General features: G+C 36.7%; 2 protein-coding genes across 2 annotated transcripts; one reads left to right on the top strand and one right to left on the bottom strand.

Annotated features, from left to right (window-relative positions):
* Positions 1-1,633: 1,633 nt before the first annotated feature.
* Positions 1,634-9,922, bottom strand: LOC144442293 (replication factor C subunit 4-like). The gene is made up of 10 exons (XM_078131602.1): positions 9,407-9,922; positions 8,976-9,054; positions 8,012-8,091; positions 7,163-7,282; positions 6,251-6,320; positions 5,601-5,674; positions 4,624-4,744; positions 3,914-4,039; positions 3,321-3,446; positions 1,634-2,670 (listed from the first exon to the last, which is right to left on the bottom strand). Exons 1-10 carry the CDS (start codon positions 9,535-9,537, stop codon positions 2,503-2,505), a joined length of 1,095 nt encoding a protein of 364 aa, XP_077987728.1. The 5' UTR covers positions 9,538-9,922; the 3' UTR covers positions 1,634-2,502.
* A 68-nt stretch (positions 9,923-9,990) lies between these two features.
* On the top strand, positions 9,991-20,188 carry LOC144442511 (general transcription factor IIF subunit 2-like). The gene is made up of 8 exons (XM_078131874.1): positions 9,991-10,133; positions 13,511-13,587; positions 13,826-13,974; positions 15,788-15,838; positions 16,703-16,784; positions 17,163-17,262; positions 18,726-18,869; positions 19,842-20,188. Exons 1-8 carry the CDS (start codon positions 10,074-10,076, stop codon positions 19,962-19,964), a joined length of 786 nt encoding a protein of 261 aa, XP_077988000.1. The 5' UTR covers positions 9,991-10,073; the 3' UTR covers positions 19,965-20,188.
* The last annotated feature ends 2,113 nt before the right edge of the window (positions 20,189-22,301 follow it).

Here is a 22,301-nt window from a genome sequence, read left to right as displayed (position 1 = left end):
TTGGCTTCAGCTTCAGGTAGCGTTATCTTATGAATGTTATATTGATCATCAGATGGCCTCAGATCTAAAGACACCCAACAGACTCAAACCTGAAATAATACTGTTGAGACTACAGGGAAGGATTCTGCTTCACTGCCGTCGGGTGTATTCGGATCTGAGGCTATCTGATGCTCAATATGACGCTACCTGAATCTGATCTGACGCCAACTTTATACTCGTGCTCCACACTGAGAAAGACTGTTTTCAGGGGTTTCGTACGTGCCAACCTTATTTTGTTTCCCTTGGATCTGCACTTTGCATTGGCTGGACAAACACGAGAAAAAAGAAGACTGAGGCGAAGCCCTCAAGTAATGTTTACTTATGAATTACTAATTACAATCACAAAGCCACTCGCCAAACTTCGCAAGGTGGAGATGTCCAACTGACAGGTGTTTTTGAGTGAAATTGAATGTAAAAGATGGTGGTCAGATGCATCATCATGCATCACCACTGTCATGAAAGATATATGTATTGGCAACACATAGATGATACTGTATTTTCACTTGTGTAAAGTTTATGAACTCACCTTATGCCACTTGAATATGCCATTTGAAAGCTAAGCATATATTGAAATGTACTAGATTACGTAAAGGAACCACATAGAATCATGAATGATCACAAGGGGCTTGAGCACATTCAAGCACATCAGTATATTCATACATGTACACTACACACGTACGCACATACATACACACACATAGAGTAACAAACTACAGTTGAATGTAATCCATATATGCATAACATACATAGATATAATGTACATACATATATACATACATACATACATACATACATATATACACACACACATACCTACCTACATACATACCTCTCGACATACATATCTACATAGTACATACATACATACATACATACACACACCTACCTACCTACATAAATACATACATACATACATAGTACAAACATAGATATAATGTACATGCATGTAAAACTGAAAAGAAGCAAAGACAGAAAGTGTTCTAATGGCAGTATTTATTAGAAGCAAAGACAGAAAGTGTTCTAATGGCAGTATTTATTAGAAGCAAAGACAAAGTGTTCTAATGGCAGTATTTATTAGAAGCAAAGACAAAGTGTTCTAATGGCAGTATTAGAAGCAAAGACAGAAAGTGTTCTAATGGCAGTATTTATTAGAAGCAAAGACAAAGTGTTCTAATGGCAGTATTAGAAGCAAAGACAGAAAGTGTTCTAATGGCAGTATTTATTAGAAGCAAAGACAAAGTGTTCTAATGGCAGTATTTATTAGAAGCAAAGACAGAAAGTGTTCTAATGGCAGTATTTATTAGAAGCAAAGACACAAAGTGTTCTAATGGCAGTATTTATTAGAAGCAAAGACACAAAGTGTTCTAATGGCAGTATTTATTTATTTCTTAATGAAATAGGTACACAACTCTGATTTACAGTTCTTAAATTGAATACAGTCTGAAATTGCATAGTAAATCTATCAACCAGTTTCTGTGGAAGTACAAAATATAATATAGACTATCTCTTCAACAGGAGACTGGTTAATTTTGTGAGAAATGGATAAAAAACGACAAAGTTTCTCAGGGGGGGGGGGGGGGGGGGAGAGACAAAAAGTAGATGTTCCTAGGTTGACTTTATTGAGGTCTTTTCTTTGTTGTATATACTGGTACTACTTCCATTGATACAAGTACACATACAAGGTTTTCCCCATGCTGGTAGGTATAGACTTGTTGCTGGTTCCAAAATACATCATGTGCCTTCCTACAACGTCATGCACTCTGTTCATGCAAAGACATATGTGCTACTTGAGTTGTCATCCGACTCGACTGTACTCTGGATTTCGAGTAAAATCCATCTCAGTTATTGATAACGTTAAGTTTTTATTCTATAAAATCACTCACAATTAAAGAGGTCAACATGTCTTTCCATCATTTCACAATGAAAATATTATTTCAAATATAATAAAGACAAAACAAGCCTAAACGTAGCAATATGTGAAGTCATCTAATGCAATGTATCTTGGAACCTGTAAATCACCTATAGGTATTACCAACCAACCAACCAACCAACCAACCAACACTCAGACAAGGTAACCATGAAAGGTCATTAATTAAATTGTAGCTTGAACTGTCATGAATTCATTATGAATATTTCAAAACCTACTAAAAATGTTTTGCGCTGTGTATGATGTTGGGTCTTATATATGTAGAGATGATGTCAGTTTTTTTGCAAGAGATGGTAGTCATGTGATGGTCAGTTTGCATTTCATTTGCATATCTGGTGTAATTTCTTTTGTTCCTGTCTATGCCATTTGGATATTTCTTTACCCATTGGATATTAATGACCTACCAGTACTCTTCTGAGGCTGGAGAGACCCCTTCACATACCATGTTCAATACTAATATGCTGTACTATTTTGGTTGAGAAGTGGTCAAATGTGCATAGTTTCTATTACTATGGAATAATGACATGTCACTTTCTTTACTCGCCATGACAAAACTGCTGCATTATAACTGAACATAGATCCATAATTTGGAGGTACTCGTCTGCGCCATCTGAAAGCCGCTTGTCAACAACAGCTAGACGTTCACAAATAATAGATTTCTGTTTATCAGATATATTAGCCTTCTGCACCAGAATGTCATGCATCTGAAAAATATAATTGACATGACTAGGGTAAAAGAAAAGTACACAAGTTAAAATATTAATATGACTGGGCATTGAGAAGTATACAAGTTGAATATTTTGATGAGATTGATCATGACACAACAACAGTCATAGGATATAGATGGGAATGCTGTTAGAGAGTTTGGTGCGTGAAAATTAAAAAAAAAAAGATGCAGGGGGACTTGAAAATACCATTTTAGCAATTTGGGTTATCATTTGAGGTAGATGGTTATTTACACTTAATATTTATTATATGGTTACTTATACTTACCTGGGTTACTATTTGGGTTCATTTCTGTGGACACACTACTCACCAGGGTGATGGTATACTTACCTGGGTTACTATTTGGGTTCGCTTCTGTGGACACACTACTCACCAGGGTGCTGGAATACTTACCTGGGTTACTATTTGGGTTCATTTCTGTGGACACACTACTCACCAGGGTGATGGTATACTTACCTGGGTTACTATTTGGGTTCGCTTCTGTGGACACACTACTCACCAGGGTGCTGGTATACTTACCTGGGTTACTATTTGGGTTCATTTCTGTGGACACACTACTCACCAGGGTGATGGTATACTTACCTGGGTTACTATTTGGGTTGCTAGGTTACAAAATACATGTACTTACTTGTGTTATTATTTGGGTTGCTGAATGACCTTCTGCCATTATCTTCTTCACCATTATCTCCAGTTTTTCATAAGAATCACTATGACAAGTCGTGATCAGTTCATCGATCAGAGGGCCTGAAATTACCTGTATCGATGACAAAAATGAAAATTTTTATCTGTGATTTCCTTATCTGTTCACTGTACTGACTGTGACTTTCATAGCTATCGTCTTCTCAGCTTGTTAGAAAATCTGAGCAATATGATATGAAAATATTCCCATAATCTGATTGGTCACAGTGGGGAGTGATTACAAATACAAATCTGGGGTACCCTCTTGTGATCCTTAAATGCGAAATGGCCAGAACTTCAGTAACCATTACATAGTGTATGTAGTACATACCATCAAATTCAAGAATGTCAATGTTCAAAAGTTTTATAAAATACTTCAAATTATTTGAGGAAAATCTACTTTTAACCAGTCTTGACCAAATGAGTGTCATTCTGTTAGGATGTATAACTATAAGTTGAGCAAACCAGGGTTGAATCCTACACATAAGAAGTTGTCACTTTTCAACTATGAGATTTATTCCATAACAATACAAATATACCTACTCCAGCTATTTCATAGACATCTTCTTCAGTTATGCCTTCTTCACTCTTCAGTCGATGTGCACTTTGTAAGTATGTGATAGCTTTACGTAAGTCTCCTTCTGATATAGTAACCAAAGCCTCTATTGCCTGTATGTAACAAAGTAACAGTGTTAGTGCCAAAGTCCTGTAACAATGTAACAATGTAAGTGATAGAATGTGCCAAAGTCCTGTAACAATGCAATAGTGTTAGTGATAGATTGAGACAAAGTCCTGTAACAATGTGTTTTTTGGGAATTGCTCTTGGCAATTTTTTTTCAAACAGACAAATATACATATATACACACATTTTTTAGTCCACAGTCTATCCCAGAGTCACCCAGGCCCGACAACATAGCATCTGCAGGCCCCAACTGAGTAACTGTCCCTGAGTGATTAAGTCAGTACTCCAGGCCAGGAATTCCACCAAATTCACACTCATCTTGTGAGCGAGGCACAGCTGAGTGATTCTGCTGACCCGTCAATTCTATATAACTCACCCTGGTTTTGGGTTGGTCACAGTAAAATCCCCTATTTCCAGTGGGATTTGAACCCATGACCTACTGATTACCAGGTCTGAGCTTTAACCACTACCAAGGTGAGCCAGTAACAGTATTAGTGACAGAATATTGTAATTAGTCTTGGTCAGTCTATAGAGGGCAGTACAGCGTTCATTTGCAATGTATGATATTTACCTCTTCAGTACAAGTAACATTTTCCTTCTCTGCAATACTCTTCAGTCTTTCATGCAGTACTGCTTTAGCTAGTGGTTTAAAACGGAACTTGGAACATCTTGATGTCAATGGCTCTATGATTCTGTAGATGACAAAATATCAGAGATCTCATTTGAATGTCACATACATTACTTTATTCCTCCATGCAAGGCCCTTTTAGGGAAATACAAGTGACATAAGGGGTATTACAGTAAAGGGAAATTCAAAGCAACATAAGAAGCCCTTACATTATATGAAAGCCCTATACACCAAATAAAATGTGACCCCCAGGACAGGTCCTGTAACATTCCTGTAATATAGGTGTGTATCAATGAAGACTACACAGGGTTGTTACACAGCTGTTACAGTAGCAACAGGCCTGTTGAGTCATAGCTACATTACTGTATACATTGCTATGGGTACACTGTTGATACAGTGATGTGTATACAGGTCTGTCACAGGGTCTGTCTTTTCTACATATGACATCACAGTACCTATGTGTACATGACTGTATAAATAGATGTGTACACAGGTGTGTCAGAGGTCTTATTTTATTATGTCATATGTTTGCACATGCACTGAATAAAACATTTACTATATTTTTAACCCATTTTTGAGATACTCTCAGAAATTACACATCCGAATACACACCTGTACCAACAGATCTGTTACATGTGTATACAGTACTGGAATCTGTACATACATCTCTGGATACACACCTGTGTGTACATCCCTGTTTTAGTCATGTGATCAGGACAATGATGAATAGTCAAACATTACAAAACTGTATACATGTCTGTGTCAATACAGATTACACCTATTATATGTCTGTGACTACAGCTCTGAAATCTTTCCAAATTTAGACAGACCCTGTAACAGCACTTGTTTCAGGATATGCATCTGGCCTGTTACAAGCATGTCCTGTAATCTGCCTGTGGATTTCACGAAAACAAACTTACCGACTGACATAGTTGCATATTAGACAGAATCTTGTAGTTTTGGATTCTTTTTCCATAGTTCTCCTCAGTGCAGCCTGTAATATACAATATGTATAGAATTCAATAAAATAACAATTCTAACTTTGACTATGCTCAAGAACACCATTGATCAGAATTTGCTAGGTTGTTCAAACTTAGAAATGTTATGTGTGCTTACAATGTTATGTTTGTCAGAAGGTGATTGAAAAGTTTTAGTTTACATATTTGTAAGAACAAAAATGTGTTTACTTCCAAGTCTTTGTCACACAAGTCCTAGCAGACATGAATATGTAACATATAATAATGTAAATATAACATTGAATACTCATGACTCCTAAGTGCTTATTTTCTTTAGATAAAGTCATGAATATGCACTGTTTATTTTATAAACATTCATGTCTGCTAAGACCCATAATGCAACGGTGTACCACTCAAAGAACAATTGAGGTGAAAAAGTAGTTCAATAAGGTGTTTCTTGGCAACATAGCAAAATTTATGTGATGTGAAATCATGAAATGACTCTCCAGAACCCAAAGTTTATGAAAACATCTCAGACATCTATTTCTCTCTCTCTTTAACTGTGATGGGGGAAGTAGGTACCTAATATAGTGACGGTGTGAAAAGATACTGACCTGAGCAGCTGATGTCATGGAGTCTGCTTCATCTAATATGATAATCTTGTAAGATGGACATGGTTTACCGCTGTAAATAGTGAGGAATTTCAAATAAAATGTCAATCATTAAAATAAAGTGTTTACCTCTTGATATTTCACAAAACTGCTCAAGAGGGTGTTGATTTTTTAAAAGTTCCACGAGAATGAAGAAGTATAGAGTTGGTCATGAGAAATATAGCATTATGTAAGGCCACCCTAAGAGGACACACAGAAATTAGAAAAGAGGGTTCTGCTATATTCAGATCTTGGTACTTATGATCATGTCAAAGTGAAGTTTTGAAATAAATAAGATAATAGATATTTCTCTTCTTTTGTACCTTGTTGAGGGAAACCACCGACATGGAAAAAGAATCCAATATTTTGCTTATGTGTATTGCATATACGCCCTTTGACTCTAGCTGGCACTGTAAGCATACAGAGTGATACACAGTCTATGTGTATAGCATATACGCCCTTTGACTCTAGCTGGCACTGTAAGCATACAGAGTGATACACAGTCTATGTGTATAGCATATACGCCCTTTGACTCTAGCTGGCACTGTAAGCATACAGAGTGATACACAGTCTATGTGTATAGCATATACGCCCTTTGACTCTAGCTGGCACTGTAAGCATACAGAGTGATACACAGTCTATGTGTATAGCATATACGCCCTTTGACTCTAGCTGGCACTGTAAGCATACAGAGTGATACACAGTCTATGTGTATTGCATATACACCATTTGACTCTAGCTGGCACTGTAAGCATAGACAGTGATATTCAGTCTATGTGTATTGCATGTACACCCTTTGACTCTAGCTGGCACTGTAAGCATAGACAGTGATACACAGCCTATGTGTATTGCATGTATACAAATAAGGTAACTTACTCTGGTCGCGTTGCTGATGCTGTCAACTGGGCAAACTTTTTCACTTTTTCTCTTATGACATTGATGCCCCTTTCATCTGATGAGTTCAATTCCAACACTCTAGATCGAAACATTTCAGGTCTGAAAAAGAATGAAAAGAAATAAAAACAAAGAAAAGAAGTTGAATTCTTAGACTTTTTGGCACCTGTTCATGATTATACAAGAATCTGTCCCTAACATGCTTAGCTATGTAGTAGACATTGACATCAGATGAAGTTCACTATTATCATTGCAATGAGATAATAATGATGCTATCAATAATCACTATGATCCCAGAGTCCATGAACTTTCATTCTCATATTAAATGATGCCATTTTTCCATTGTGCTTTTCCATACTGAATTCAAAGCACTTTACAATTATTAGACTTATATCAGTACCACAGCTCCTTGGGGAGCATACAATTCACTGCAGCCTGTGTAGTTGCATATGATTTAACCATTGAGTTGACATGGCAACCACCATCATAGTAGGTCCCAAAGTTGGGTTGACATGGCAACCACTATCATACTAGGTTCCAAATAGTAGAGTTGGGTTGACTGGGATACAAATGTCGTTCAAATCTCAAACATGAAATTTTGCCATTCAGAAACAAAAGACAACCTGCAGATTCCAAGTTAACCACTCTTAGAGTCTTACCATTTGACCATCATGACTCCATAGATTAACTACTTACAGGAAGAAAAGAGAACACTTACTTAATGTTATTTTATTGAAGGAGAACACTGAATTAATCAATTGGTGTTAACTGGAGTAAACTTCTGGAAGATAAGTGTTTATGCAGAAATTCCCATTGTGGTGACCAACTTACCCAAATAACTCTCTAGATGCTGCCAGGATTGTTGATGTTTTACCAGTACCAGGAGGACCATAAAACAATAAATTAGGAAGCTGAGAAAGAGATAAAACTTGGATTACTTTCTGGGATAATTACAATCTTTGCGCCATGTATATGTATATATGTACAAAAAGACAATCTTAGAAATGGAAACGACAGGAGTTCATCTAACAAGGTAGTTTGCATAAATTATCTAGTGGTTACAGGTAGCAATGGTAACCATTGAAATGACAGGAATTTATCTAACAAGGTAGTTTGCATAAATTATCTAGTGGTTACAGGTATCAATGGTAACCATGGAAATGACAGGAAATGATTGAAATGACAGGAATTAATCTAACAAGTTAGTTTTTTAGCTCATAGAAGGGTCATTCTGCCCCATTGTTCAGGCAACTGAAAATACTTGACATTTTCAAACTGTATAGATTTTCAGTTAGATCTTTTATACATGATCTGATGTATCACAAGTCTGCACACTCTATTGCAGATTACTTTACTCTTATAGATCATCCCTATGATACAAGACAAAGACAGAGTCGTAACCTTTTTCTAGAGTATAATCATACAACATTTGGTCAATCTTCCATATCATACTCGCATCAATACCTGTTGAGATTCAGTCTATTGATTCACACACAAATTTTAAAAAGACAGTTAAAGAGATGTTATCCTCAGAATATGTATAGCTGTATTGTCGTGTACAACTTTGTGTTAATTTCATAAATTGACTGGAAATTGTATATGTATCAATTTTACTGTTCCATTGTTGTTTGTTTTGTCATTATTTAAATGTTTCTTTATTTGTGATAGTTCCTATGGCAGTGTGTGTGTGTGTGTGTGTGTGTGTGTGTGTGTGTGTGTGTGTGTGTGTGTGTGTGTACTAACTTCTATCATTGCAATCAATGAGATAATCCTTGACATAACACCCGTGACTTACATCAGCTCCTTCTATGGTTTTCTTGAGAACTGCAACCACTTCATCTTGGTGGGCTACTTCATCTACTGATCTTGGACGACTGTCAAATCAGAAAAAAAATATTAGCTACTTGTGACTGTGTTATATCAAGGTAATCCAATTTTCATTTCTGACACACACACACACACACACACACACACACACACACACACACACACACACACACACACACACAAACTTTGGACATTTAATCCATCTCAGTATGCAATTTATAACATGGTGGATGATACTTCCATGGGTAGAACAATGATTGCAAGAAAATAAGTACTGGTACATATGATTCATATATCTCTGCAGTTCTGTAGTGTATCCAATATTCACTAACTTGTTTCAGCCTCCCATAGCACACTGGAAAACGAACATCATCAAACAGTACAATGTTAGTTACTCACTATTTTTCAACCCAAGGCACATTTTTCTTCTTTCCACCGCTACTGGCAACACTTCCACTTGGACCAGCCTTATCTTTATTACTCGTGGAATCCCTCAACTTTGAGCTTCCGCCTTTCAAGAATGCTTGCATTTTAAAGTTCGTTCTTTAACACATAAACTATGTTACATATAACAGAAGGATGAACTCCGTGGCGTTGCTACAGTTCGGTCTGTTACTTGTGATTACTTTGGCGGTTTTGTTACCCTTTTTCTCTTTAAAGAATATATATTTGACGTATTCCCTTCAGACTGCCAAGTCAACCAGTATGAGTGTGCAACACACAGATGGCAGAGAGGACTTGGAATAACCAGATCGCTTTTTAGGTGCCAAAGTCAAGTTCGATAACGCTGTCGTAGTGTTATTCTATAACAGACACAAGGATAGGAAACAGGTCAGTTAAAGTGTGACGATGTCCTCGGTGTACTAAATACTCCTCAAACGTGTTCAAAGACAAACTTTATGAAAACAACAATGCCGAAATTTCCCGCCATTGATAATCTTGCAATGCGCTTGCGTACATATATTGACCCAGGTCAGAGGTTACTTCCGGGTTATATTACTTGTTGCACTATCGTCATATTTTTAGTGATTTTCATCGCTGTAACGTTTTAGTGATTTCTATTATAATGTCAGACAAGAATGACTTAGACCTAAGCACAGCATCTACAGGAGTTTGGTTGGTGAAGGTAAGGTGAAATGGAAACCATTCCTCCGAGGAAAGGCTAGTCTGTCATCACATGATGGACAGACAATGTGAAATGTGTAAACTAAACATTGGCACTTGAATCAATCGGTATATTTATGTGTTGTACTATAATACTAATGCCATTGTAATACTACAACAAAACATAATAATTTGTTTATATATATGTGTACCCATTTAGTCAGCGTTTGATTTGTCATGTGCGTTTTTACACATGGAATAAGAAAAGAGCGAAAATTACTCGCCTTTTCAATTGCATCTTCATTTGTGTGTAACTTGAAACTCATGAACATAGAGAGTAAAAGAAGAACTACTGTACATTTACAAATGGATATGTATATTTGGTACTGTGTTATGTTAACTTGTAGGATATCACCTACGTGATACTTCCATGGAAATATGTGTTCTGACACATCTCTATTACTATGCTATGGTTACTCCCTGTTTAAATCCAAGAGAATACACATTAATATTATTTTCTGCACACATATTTTTTGGTTAAAAACCACCCAAACCTTTGCTAACGGCAATATAGAATAAAGGAAAGTACTTCAGATCATTAAATTTCACCCATGTTTTGTATATTCTGTCATTTCTTTCTAGCTTTCGATTTGAGTCGCAAAACAGACAACATGGCCACAGCACAATGGAGGTTGAGCACATGTGTAACATTGAGTTGAGCAATTTGTAGATTTCCATTTTGCAGCTTGAGAGAATGTTAGACATTAAATGACAGAATAGAGAAAACATAGGTTGAATTATAGACCATACACGTAGGGTCTGTGGTTGAATTTAGTGATTTCAAGTGGCCAAGTTTTGTAATATTTTGCAATTTAATGTGTTACAAACAAGAATTTTGACTGTATATCATTATGTTTTTTTACATTTATTTTTTCAAATATAAAAATGTAGTAAAGTTAGCAATGAACATTTCTACTCACAGAGTTATAAAGTTATTGGAAAAAAACGTCTCGTCAGCATTGTCAGGGATGTGCTATGGGCTATTTGGGATTTGCTTCCTCCTTGAGTAGAAATTTTCATTACTTACGTATGAACCCAGAGTCCATGAACATTCATTCTTGTATAGTAAAGTTGTTTTATGAATTGAAAATCCAATTTCCAGAGATACTCATAGGAGGTGTCAGAGTTAAGAGAGTGCATATTTCCAGAGATATTCATAGGAGGTGTCAGAGTTGAGAGAGTGCATATTTCCAGAGATACTTATAGGAGGTGTCAGAGTTAAGAGAGTGCATATTTCCAGAGATACTCATAGGAGGTGTCAGAGTTGAGAGAGTGCATATTTCCAGAGATACTCATAGGAGGTGTCAGAGTTAAGAGAGTGCATATTTCCAGAGATATTCATAGGAGGTGTCAGAGTTAAGAGAGTGCATATTTCCAGAGATACTCATAGGAGGTGTCAGAGTTGAGAGAGTGCATATTTCCAGAGATACTCATAGGAGGTGTCAGAGTTAAGAGAGTGCATATTTCCAGAGATACTCATAGGAGGTGTCAGAGTTGAGAGAGTGCATATTTCCAGAGATACTCATAGGAGGTGTCAGAGTTAAGAGAGTGCATATTTCCAGAGATATTCATAGGAGGTGTCAGAGTTAAGAGAGTGCATATTTCCAGAGATACTCATAGGAGGTGTCAGAGTTGAGAGAGTGCATATTTCCAGAGATACTCATAGGAGGTGTCAGAGTTAAGAGAGTGCATATTTCCAGAGATATTCATAGGAGGTGTCAGAGTTAAGAGAGTGCATATTTCCAGAGATATTCATAGGAGGTGTCAGAGTTAAGAGAGTGCATATTTCCAGAGATACTCATAGGAGGTGTCAGAGTTGAGAGAGTGCATATTTCCAGAGATACTCATAGGAGGTGTCAGAGTTTAGAGAGTGCATATTTCCAGAGATACTCATAGGAGGTGTCAGAGTTAAGAGAGTGCATATTTCCAGAGATATTCATAGGAGGTGTCAGAGTTAAGAGAGTGCATATTTCCAGAGATACTCATAGGAGGTGTCAGAGTTGAGAGAGTGCATATTTCCAGAGATATTCATAGGAGGTGTCAGAGTTAAGAGAGTGTATATTTCCAGAGATATTCATAGGAGGTGTCAGAGTTAAGAGAGTGTATATTTCCAGAGATATTCATAGGAGGTGTCAGAGTTAAGAGAGTGGATATTTCCAGAGATATTCATAGGAGGTGTCAGAGTTAAGAGAGTGCATATTTCCAGAGATATTCATAGGAGGTGTCAGAGTTAAGAGAGTGCATATTTCCAGAGATACTCATAGGAGGTGTCAGAGTTGAGAGAGTGCATATTTCCAGAGATACTCATAGGAGGTGTCAGAGTTTAGAGAGTGCATATTTCCAGAGATACTCATAGGAGGTGTCAGAGTTAAGAGAGTGCATATTTCCAGAGATATTCATAGGAGGTGTCAGAGTTAAGAGAGTGTATATTTCCAGAGATACTCATAGGAGGTGTCAGAGTTAAGAGAGTGTATATTTCCAGAGATATTCATAGGAGGTGTCAGAGTTAAGAGAGTGTATATTTCCAGAGATATTCATAGGAGGTGTCAGAGTTAAGAGAGTGTATATTTCCAGAGATATTCATAGGAGGTGTCAGAGTTAAGAGAGTGGATATTTCCAGAGATATTCATAGGAGGTGTCAGAGTTAAGAGAGTGCATATTTCCAGAGATACTCATAGGAGGTGTCAGAGTTAAGAGAGTGTATATTTCCAGAGATATTCATAGGAGGTGTCAGAGTTAAGAGAGTGTATATTTCCAGAGATATTCATAGGAGGTGCCAGAGTTGAGAGAGTGCATATTTCCAGAGATACTCATAGGAGGTGTCAGAGTTAAGAGAGTGTATATTTCCAGAGATATTCATAGGAGGTGTCAGAGTTAAGAGAGTGTATATTTCCAGAGATATTCATAGGAGGTGTCAGAGTTGAGAGAGTGCATATTTCCTGAGATATTCATAGGAGGTGTCAGAGTTAAGAGAGTGCATATTTCCAGAGATACTCATAGGAGGTGTCAGAGTTAAGAGAGTGTATATTTCCAGAGATATTCATAGGAGGTGTCAGAGTTAAGAGAGTGCATATTTCCAGAGATATTCATAGGAGGTGTCAGAGTTAAGAGAGTGCATATTTCCAGAGATACTTATAGCCAGTATCATGTTAACCCATTATGATCCTGATTGTAACTTGTTTTATCTTCTATGATTACCGGTAGATCCTAACATTGGTGACATTGGCAATTTGACTGTTTTTCCACATACATGTAGTTAATCATTCAATGGTGTTGATTAGAAAGACAATTGTACATATTTTGCATTTCAAGAATTTACTATTGTCAGTTTATTTACAGGTGCCAAAATTTGTGGCAGAAAAATGGAACAAAGCAGAAGGGAGAGATAGAGAAGTTGGGAAATTGAGAATAAGCAAGTAAATAACATTTCTAAAACCTCAGCAAATCACACTTGCACACACACTCACACACACAAATATATATATATATATTTATATTACCGGTATGTCCATGACTCCGAAACAATAACCCAAACCTAGACTTAGAATGATACAACCCATACATGTAGATAATATATTCTTAACTCTCTAGGGAGCATATAGTCTGTAAAGGTATTTTAGCTTTGAAATAATTGCATAACATGTTATTTTTCAGAGGTGGTCCAAGAAGGGAAGTCACATTTCTATTAAATGAGCAAATAGCAAGAAAGAAAGAAGGGGAGGCTGATGTACCGACAGAGTATAAGTTTAATTTATCGACTACAGTAAATCAAACTATCTCTATCTTTTCAGAAACACCAGTAGGTGAGTAACCCTCTGCACAAGGCTACCTCTAGAGGGCACTGTATCAATTCCACACAGCAAACAAAAGATTCTTTTTTTGTTATATCAAGGTACCAAAGTTCCCTATACACCATATTCCAGTTACCAAAGTTCTGGCCATATCACAAGAGGGCACCCCAGATTTGGGAAAGTGGGGGCTAATGTTTAGTCATGGCTGCTGAGTATATGAACATGTATAAAACTGTGAGCACAATGTGTGTAAAAGAATTCTGTGTGAGCATGACGTTACAGGTTATGCATGATTTAATTACTGGTAGTTGCTAATAAAAGTACAATAAGAACACCACAAGAAATGAGTCAGAAGTTGGTGTCTGCTGTCTTTACACCACAATATTCAACTATCAAGAACACCACAGGAAATGAGTCATAAGTTGGTGTCTGCTGTCTTTACACCACAATATTCAACTATCAAGAACACCACAGGAAATGAGTCATAAGTTGGTGTCTGCTGTCTTTACACCACAATATTCAACTATCAAGAACACCACAGGAAATGAGTCATAAGTTGGTGTCTGCTGTCTTTACACCACAATATTCAACTAACAAGAACACCACAGGAAATGAGTCATAAGTTGGTGTCTGCTGTCTTTACACCACAATATTCAACTAACAAGAACACCACAGGAAATGAGTCATAAGTTGGTGTCTGCTGTCTTTACACCACAATATTCAACTAACAAGAACACCACAGGAAATGAGTCATAAGTTGGTGTCTGCTGTCTTTACACCACAATATTCAACTAACAAGAACACCACGGGAAATGAGTCATAAGTTGGTGTCTGCTGTCTTTACACCACAATATTCAACTAACAAGAACACCACGGGAAATGAGTCATAAGTTGGTGTCTGCTGTCTTTACACCACAATATTCAACTAACAAGAACACCACAGGAAATGAGTCATAAGTTGGTGTCTGCTGTCTTTACACCACAATATTCAACTAACAAGAACACCACAGGAAATGAGTCATAAGTTGGTGTCTGCTGTCTTTACACCACAATATTCAACTATCAATTTCTGGTCTTCACTCCCAGCCCTACAATGGTTTGCAAACAGCACTTCTAGTGGCCAAACTGAAATCTTTATATCTCTCCCAGGCTGAGCAAACCACTCACTACCCCAGGCTGAGCAAATCACTCACTACCCCTGGTAGAGCAAACTACTCACTACCCCAGGATGAGCAAATCACTCAATACGCCAGGATGAGCAAATCACTCACTACCCCAGGTTGAGCAAACCACTCACTACCCCAGGTTGAACAAATCACTCACTACCCCAGGATGAGCAACCAATCGCTACACTAGGTTGAGCAAACCACTCACTACCCCAGGTTGAGCAAACCACTCACTACCCCAGGCTGAGCAAACCACTCACTACCCCAGGTTGAGCAGCTGCTTGCTATCCAGGTTGAGCAGTCACTTGCTACCTCAGGTTGAGAACATTATATAAATAGAAACAATACCTGGATCTTTCAGCCTAGTTATTATGGAACTTCACAAAAACACTCTGTAGTTATAAGTTTGTGAACAAAATTGAACTTGCTCCAGGATTGTTCACATCTCATACAGCTATTGCAACTTTACCATAGAGTAGTGGATATCAACTTCTGCCGTATTATTTCTAGATACTCTAGAGATACATAAATTTACATGGTCATACATTGTGTTGTTACACAGAGTGCGATATGATTTTCCCCATTTCCTTTGACAATTACACATCTCAATATTTACATATTTTGTTTTTGATAATTGGTAATTTTCTCATATGTTTCAGAATCCACATCAGGGAGACCAGAAGGTGAAACATCAAGTACTAGTACAAACAGTAAGTAGCCAGTCAAGTTCATATCTAAATCACCAGTCAAGTTCATGTCTAAATCACCATCCAAGTTCATGTGTAAATCACCATCCAAGTTCATGTCTAAATCACAGTCAAGTTCATGTCTAAGTAACCAGTCAAGTTTATATGTAGGTGTCATTTCTATGCACACACAATGTGTTCCCCAAGCATTCTAAGACCTTTCAGAATCCAATTATTCTGTGTTATTCCTGGCCTTTATAGAATAGTGGGTTCCACCCTATGATTTACAGGGTTCTTACCAGACCTTTATAGAGTAGTGTGTTCCACCCTATAAGTTACAGGGTTCTTACCAGACCTTTATAGAGTAGTGTGTTCCACCCTATAAGTTACAGGGTTCTCTCCAGGCCTTTATAGAGTAGTGTGTTCCACCCTATAAGTTACAGGGTTCTTACCAGACCTTTATAGAGTAGTGTGTTCCACCCTATAAGTTACAGGGTTCTCTCCAGGCCTTTATAGAGTAGTGTGTTCCACCCTATGATTTACAGGGTTCTCTCCAGGCCTTTATAGAGTAGTGGGTTCCACTGTATGATTTACAGGGTTCTTACCAGGCCTTTATAGAGTAGTGGATTCCACCCTTAGTCCCAATGATGTTCAGGTCCCTAGGTCATTATAGAATACAATGTAGTTGGTACCATCCTATAATTTACAAGGTTCTCTCCAGGCCTTTATAGGATACATGTAGTGTGTTCCATCCTATAATTTATTGGGCCTTTGTAGAGCAGTGGTTCCCATCTATAATTTTGTCTTGGCTGGAACCCAATACTCTGTAATGGCCTGGGGAGAATCCTGACAATAGGAAAAATCCATTCCATTTCTTTCCTTATTCAGCAAAGGTTACACTAGAAGGCAAAGTTATTCAAAGGGCAGAATGCAGACCTTTCAGAACAGACAGTTTTCTTCGATTGAAAAAGTAAGTATTGTTTGTATTCTCAACTCTAGTGTTAAAAAGTTGAAATTTGTCATCACTTTTAGTATGTAAGCAACTACACATTGTCATATATGTAGGACCTGTATAGAGTTTGGACAATAATGATGTGATATTTGTCATACAATGTATGTGTAGGACTTCTGTAGAGTTTGGACAATAATGATGTGGTATTTGTCATACAATGTATGTGTAGGACCTGTATAGAGTTTGGACAATAATGATGTGGTATTTGTCATACAATGTATGTGTAGGACCTGTATAGAGTTTGGACAATAATGATGTGGTATTTGTCATACAATGTATGTGTAGGACCTGTATAGAGTTTGGACAATAATGATGTGGTATTTGTCATATATGTAGGACCTCCATAGAGTTGGCACACAAGCCAACAAGATCTGTTCAACAGTTAGACAGAGCAGTGACAACATCATACAAACCTGTCAAAGATCATAAAAGTAATGTAAGTATACTATAACTGCCAGTTTGTCTGAGTGGTATAACACCAGATAAAAGTAATGTAAGTATACTATAACTGCCAGTTTGTCTGAGTGGTATAACACCAGATAAAAGTAATGTAAGTATACTATAACTGCCAGTTTGTCTGAGTGGTATAACACCAGATAAAAGTAATGTAAGTATACTATAACTGCCAGTTTGTCTGAGTGGTATAACACCAGATAAAAGTAATGTAAGTATACTATAACTGCCAGTTTGTCTGAATGGTATAACACCAGATAAAAGTAATGTAAGTATACTATAACTGCCAGTTTGTCTGAGTGGTATAACACCAGATAAAAGTAATGTAAGTATACTATAACTGTCAGTTTGTCTGAGTGGTATAACACCAGATAAAAGTAATGTAAGTATACTATAACTGTCAGTTTGTCTGAGTGGTATAACACCAGATAAAAGTAATGTAAGTATACTATAACTGCCAGTTTGTCTGAGTGGTATAACACCAGATAAAAGTAATGTAAGTATACTATAACTGCCAGTTTGTCTGAATGGTATAACACCAGATAAAAGTAATGTAAGTATACTATAACTGTCAGTTTGTCTGAGTGGTATAACACCAGATAAAAGTAATGTAAGTATACTATAACTGCCAGTTTGTCTGAATGGTATAACACCAGATAAAAGTAATGTAAGTATACTATAACTGCCAGTTTGTCTGAGTGGTATAACACCAGATAAAAGTAATGTAAGTATACTATAACTGCCAGTTTGTCTGAATGGTATAACACCAGATAAAAGTAATGTAAGTATACTATAACTGCCAGTTTGTCTGAGTGGTATAACACCAGATAAAAGTAATGTAAGTATACTATAACTGTCAGTTTGTCTGAGTGGTATAACACCAGATAAAAGTAATGTAAGTATACTATAACTGCCAGTTTGTCTGAGTGGTATAACACCAGTCACTATTTCATCCCATTTTTAACTTTCCTGCTCAGATTATTTGAGGGTTAGCAATTAGAAATGAAGAATGGGATGAAGATTTTTTCATAATTAGTCCTCACTGATTGGTAGGACCTGAAGGGGGCTGTAGGAATGGGTTTTGTCTGTCTGTCTGTCTGTCTGTCTGTCTGTCTGTCTGTCTGTCCGTCTGTCTTGCAGTCTGTCTCTCTCTCTCTGTCTGTCTGTCTGTCTCTGTCTTGCAGTCTGTCTGTCTGTCTGTCTGTCTGTCTGTCTGTCTGTCTGTCTACCTATGAGCCATGAGGAGTACATAAGTTCATTCTTTTGTTCTGGGCCAATTTTTTCTATAGCTTTGTCAGACAAAATTGTTTTCACACCTACCGGTAATGTTTAATGCTTTTTTCAAAGTGCACTTTAAAGATAATTGCGGAAAATTTCAGAAGGCTGTAATTTAACCATGATAACATTCATTGATTTGACACGCTTTGCTTGCCTGTTTTTTGACAGATTGATTTTGACAAGAAGAAGAAAGGTGTTGAGAAGAGATCTCGTAAAGAAAAGATCGATGTGATGGATATGTTGTTCAATGCCTTTGAGAAACACCAATATTATAACATCAGAGATTTGCAGATACTGACAGAACAACCTATTGTAAGTATCATAGTATTATTAGGGGTCATAGGTTATGCAGGGGTTATAGGTCACACAGTCATAGTTCAAGTGAAGATGATGTGATGGATAGGTTATTCATTGCTTTCACCAATACTACAACATTAGAGACATACAGATACCTATTGTAGGTGTCAGAATGATTAAAAGTGATTGGTCACTTAAGGGTCATAGGTCACACAGTCATAGTTCAAGTGAAGATAATGTAATGGATAGGTTATTCATTGCTTTCACCAATACTACAACATTAGAGACATACAGATACCTATTGTAGGTGTCAGAATGATTAAAAGTTATTGGTCACTTAAGGGTCATATTTCAACTAAGGGTGATGTCATAGTATATCAGGTATTGTTAGGATCATGGGAAACATTCTTGGATTGCCTATCACCATTTTGGACATCACAAACTGTGACCGTATATTTCCTCCACTTGTTCTAAGTTTTAAGTTGTCAATGCTTTACATTTCATAGAGATAAAAAGAAATGTTAAAATATATTATTTATTAATTTCTGTGGAATCTAACTTGACATAATACTCAAAATGTCACCAAATCAGGCATTTTTCAGATAAAGGGACACTTACAGAGCACTACATTCAGTTAAAGTGAGAAAGGAAGACATCACTTGTGTATATATGTGTCTGACACACATTTGAGTTGCATCAAAGTTACTATAATAATCAGTGTTGCTCTCCTAATATCCTGTTTATATCTATTTAGTAATCCTCAGTTCTACTTTTACAATCTACAAAGTTTTGATGAGACATCAAAATATATATCTGCTAATTTGATTTATTGATACGGTCAGTGAATATTTAAATCACACAGTAGTCTTCAACTCATTACAGTGATTCAACTTGTTCAAGTAAATCCATGAATCATTTCATTTATAGACTTTATTTTCAGTACTGCACTAGTGCAGTCAATGAATCTAAGTTTTTCTTCTTTTTCAGACATACTTGAAAGAAATCTTGAAGGAGATTGGAATATACAACATGAAGGCACCACATAAGAATATGTGGGAATTGAAACCAGAATACAGACATTATGCAAAACCCGATGAAGACAAATCATAGCATGCCAAGACTTTGGAGACTGTCAGCAAAGATTTCATCATTGTTTTTATTTATGTACTTCGGTTGTCGTGGTTACAAACCTTTCCTGTTTGTTAAAGTGTAGAGTCATAGATTCATCACCATGGGCACTACACTAACTGTTTGTTAAAGTGTAGAGTCATAGATTCATCACCATGGGCACTATACTAACTGTTTGTTAAAGTGTAGAGTCATAGATTCATCACCATGGGCACTATACTAACTGTTTGTTAAAGTGTAGAGTCATAGATTCATCACCATGGGCACTACACTAACTGTTTGTTAAAGTGTAGAGTCATAGATTCATCACCATGGGCACTACACTAACTGTTTGTTAAAGTGTAGAGTCATAGATTCATCACCATGGGCACTACACTAACTGTTTGTTAAAGTGTAGAGTCATAGATTCATCACCATGGGCACTATACTAACTGTTTGTTAAAGTGTAGAGTCATAGATTCATCACCATGGGCACTACACTAACTGTTTGTTAAAGTGTAGAGTCATAGATTCATCACCATGGGCACTACACTAACTGTTTGTTAAAGTGTAGAGTCATAGATTCATCACCATGGGCACTACACTAACTGTTTGTTAAAGTGTAGAGTCATAGATTCATCACCATGGGCACTATACTAACTGTTTGTTAAAGTGTAGAGTCATAGATTCATCACCATGGGCACTACACTAACTGTTTGTTAAAGTGTAGAGTCATAGATTCATCACCATGGGCACTACACTAACTGTTTGTTAAAGTGTAGAGTCATAGATTCATCACCATGGGCACTACACTAACTGTTTGTTAAAGTGTAGAGTCATAGATTCATCACCATGGGCACTACACTAACTGTTTGTTAAAGTGTAGAGTCATAGATTCATCACCATGGGCACTACACTAACTGTTTGTTAAAGTGTAGAGTCATAGATTCATCACCATGGACACTACACTAACTGTTTGTTAAAGTGTAGAGTCATAGATTCATCACCATGGGCACTACACTAACTGTTTGTTAAAGTGTAGAGTCATAGATTCATCACCATGGGCACTATACTAACTGTTTGTTAAAGTGTAGAGTCATAGATTCATCACCATGGGCACTACACTAACTGTTTGTTAAAGTGTAGAGTCATAGATTCATCACCATGGGCACTACACTAACTGTTTGTTAAAGTGTAGAGTCATAGATTCATCACCATGGGCACTATACTAACTGTTTGTTAAAGTGTAGAGTCATAGATTCATCACCATGGGCACTACACTAACTGTTTGTTAAAGTGTAGAGTCATAGATTCATCACCATGGGCACTACACTAACTGTTTGTTAAAGTGTAGAGTCATAGATTCATCACCATGGGCACTACACTAACTGTTTGTTAAAGTGTAGAGTCATAGATTCATCACCATGGGCACTACACTAACTGTTTGTTAAAGTGTAGAGTCATAGATTCATCACCATGGGCACTACACTAACTGTTTGTTAAAGTGTAGAGTCATAGATTCATCACCATGGGCACTACACTAACTGTTTGTTAAAGTGTAGAGTCATAGATTCATCACCATGGGCACTACACTAACTGTTTGTTAAAGTGTAGAGTCATAGATTCATCACCATGGGCACTACACTAACTGTTTGTTAAAGTGTAGAGTCATAGATTCATCACCATGGGCACTATACTAACTGTTTGTTAAAGTGTAGAGTCATAGATTCATCACCATGGGCACTACACTAACTGTTTTCACTTTGTAATCTTTCATTTGAGTCAAAATTCTTTCAAATGTTCGAAGACAACTGTCAAATCCTCCAGAAATCAAGCTTTATTTGTCAATAAATCATCAATGCCAAAGGTAAATCTAGAAGTTATTTTGGTTTGAAAACCATACTTGTAAATGCAGAACCATTCCACCATGATGAGATGCTGCCATTTTGAAAGTGCTCTCTTTTTTCGTATCTGAGATTTTTGTAAAATCCACAGCTTAACTGAATTATTGAAATAAATCAAAGCATAATTATGAATCAAATCATCATTGACAACTGTCTGATAGACTTAATTTGATAATAGTACAGTTATAAGTATTTGATATATACAGCCATGTGTAGTTACATTTTATTCATGTTATCTCCACCTTGTAAAGTGGCCGTATAGATGACAAATATAGTTATTTTGGATTTTTAATTCTTAAGACAATTCTACTATGTTTTCCTTCTTGAAAAAAGAATGTGAAACATTGACCAAATCTGTATTTGTAACTCAATAAATTTCAAAAAGCAGAAGTGTGTAAAAAGTTTGTTATTGCATGTACAAAAACAAATATTTTAA

This window comes from Glandiceps talaboti, chromosome 11, assembly GCF_964340395.1.
Source record: "Glandiceps talaboti chromosome 11, keGlaTala1.1, whole genome shotgun sequence".
In the NCBI taxonomy this organism is placed as follows: domain Eukaryota; kingdom Metazoa; phylum Hemichordata; class Enteropneusta; family Spengelidae; genus Glandiceps; species Glandiceps talaboti.
The sequence above is the reverse complement of the archived record's forward strand: the minus strand, read 5'-3'. Positions and strand labels throughout refer to the sequence as shown.

Bases quoted from the DNA above. Each gene is read 5' to 3' on its own strand.
- LOC144442511 (XM_078131874.1), top strand. From the start codon at position 10,074: ATGTCAGACAAGAATGACTTAGACCTAAGCACAGCATCTACAGGAGTT. The intron at 16,785-17,162 runs GTAAGTATTGTT...TCATATATGTAG, and splicing joins AGTTTTCTTCGATTGAAAAA to GACCTCCATAGAGTTGGCAC. The intron at 18,870-19,841 runs GTAAGTATCATA...CTTCTTTTTCAG, and splicing joins TACTGACAGAACAACCTATT to ACATACTTGAAAGAAATCTT.
- LOC144442293 (XM_078131602.1), bottom strand. From the start codon at position 9,537: ATGCAAGCATTCTTGAAAGGCGGAAGCTCAAAGTTGAGGGATTCCACG. The intron at 5,675-6,250 runs GTCAGTATCTTT...TGTATATTACAG, and splicing joins CCATGACATCAGCTGCTCAG to GCTGCACTGAGGAGAACTAT. The intron at 4,040-4,623 runs GTAAATATCATA...TGTTACATACAG, and splicing joins ATGTTACTTGTACTGAAGAG to GCAATAGAGGCTTTGGTTAC.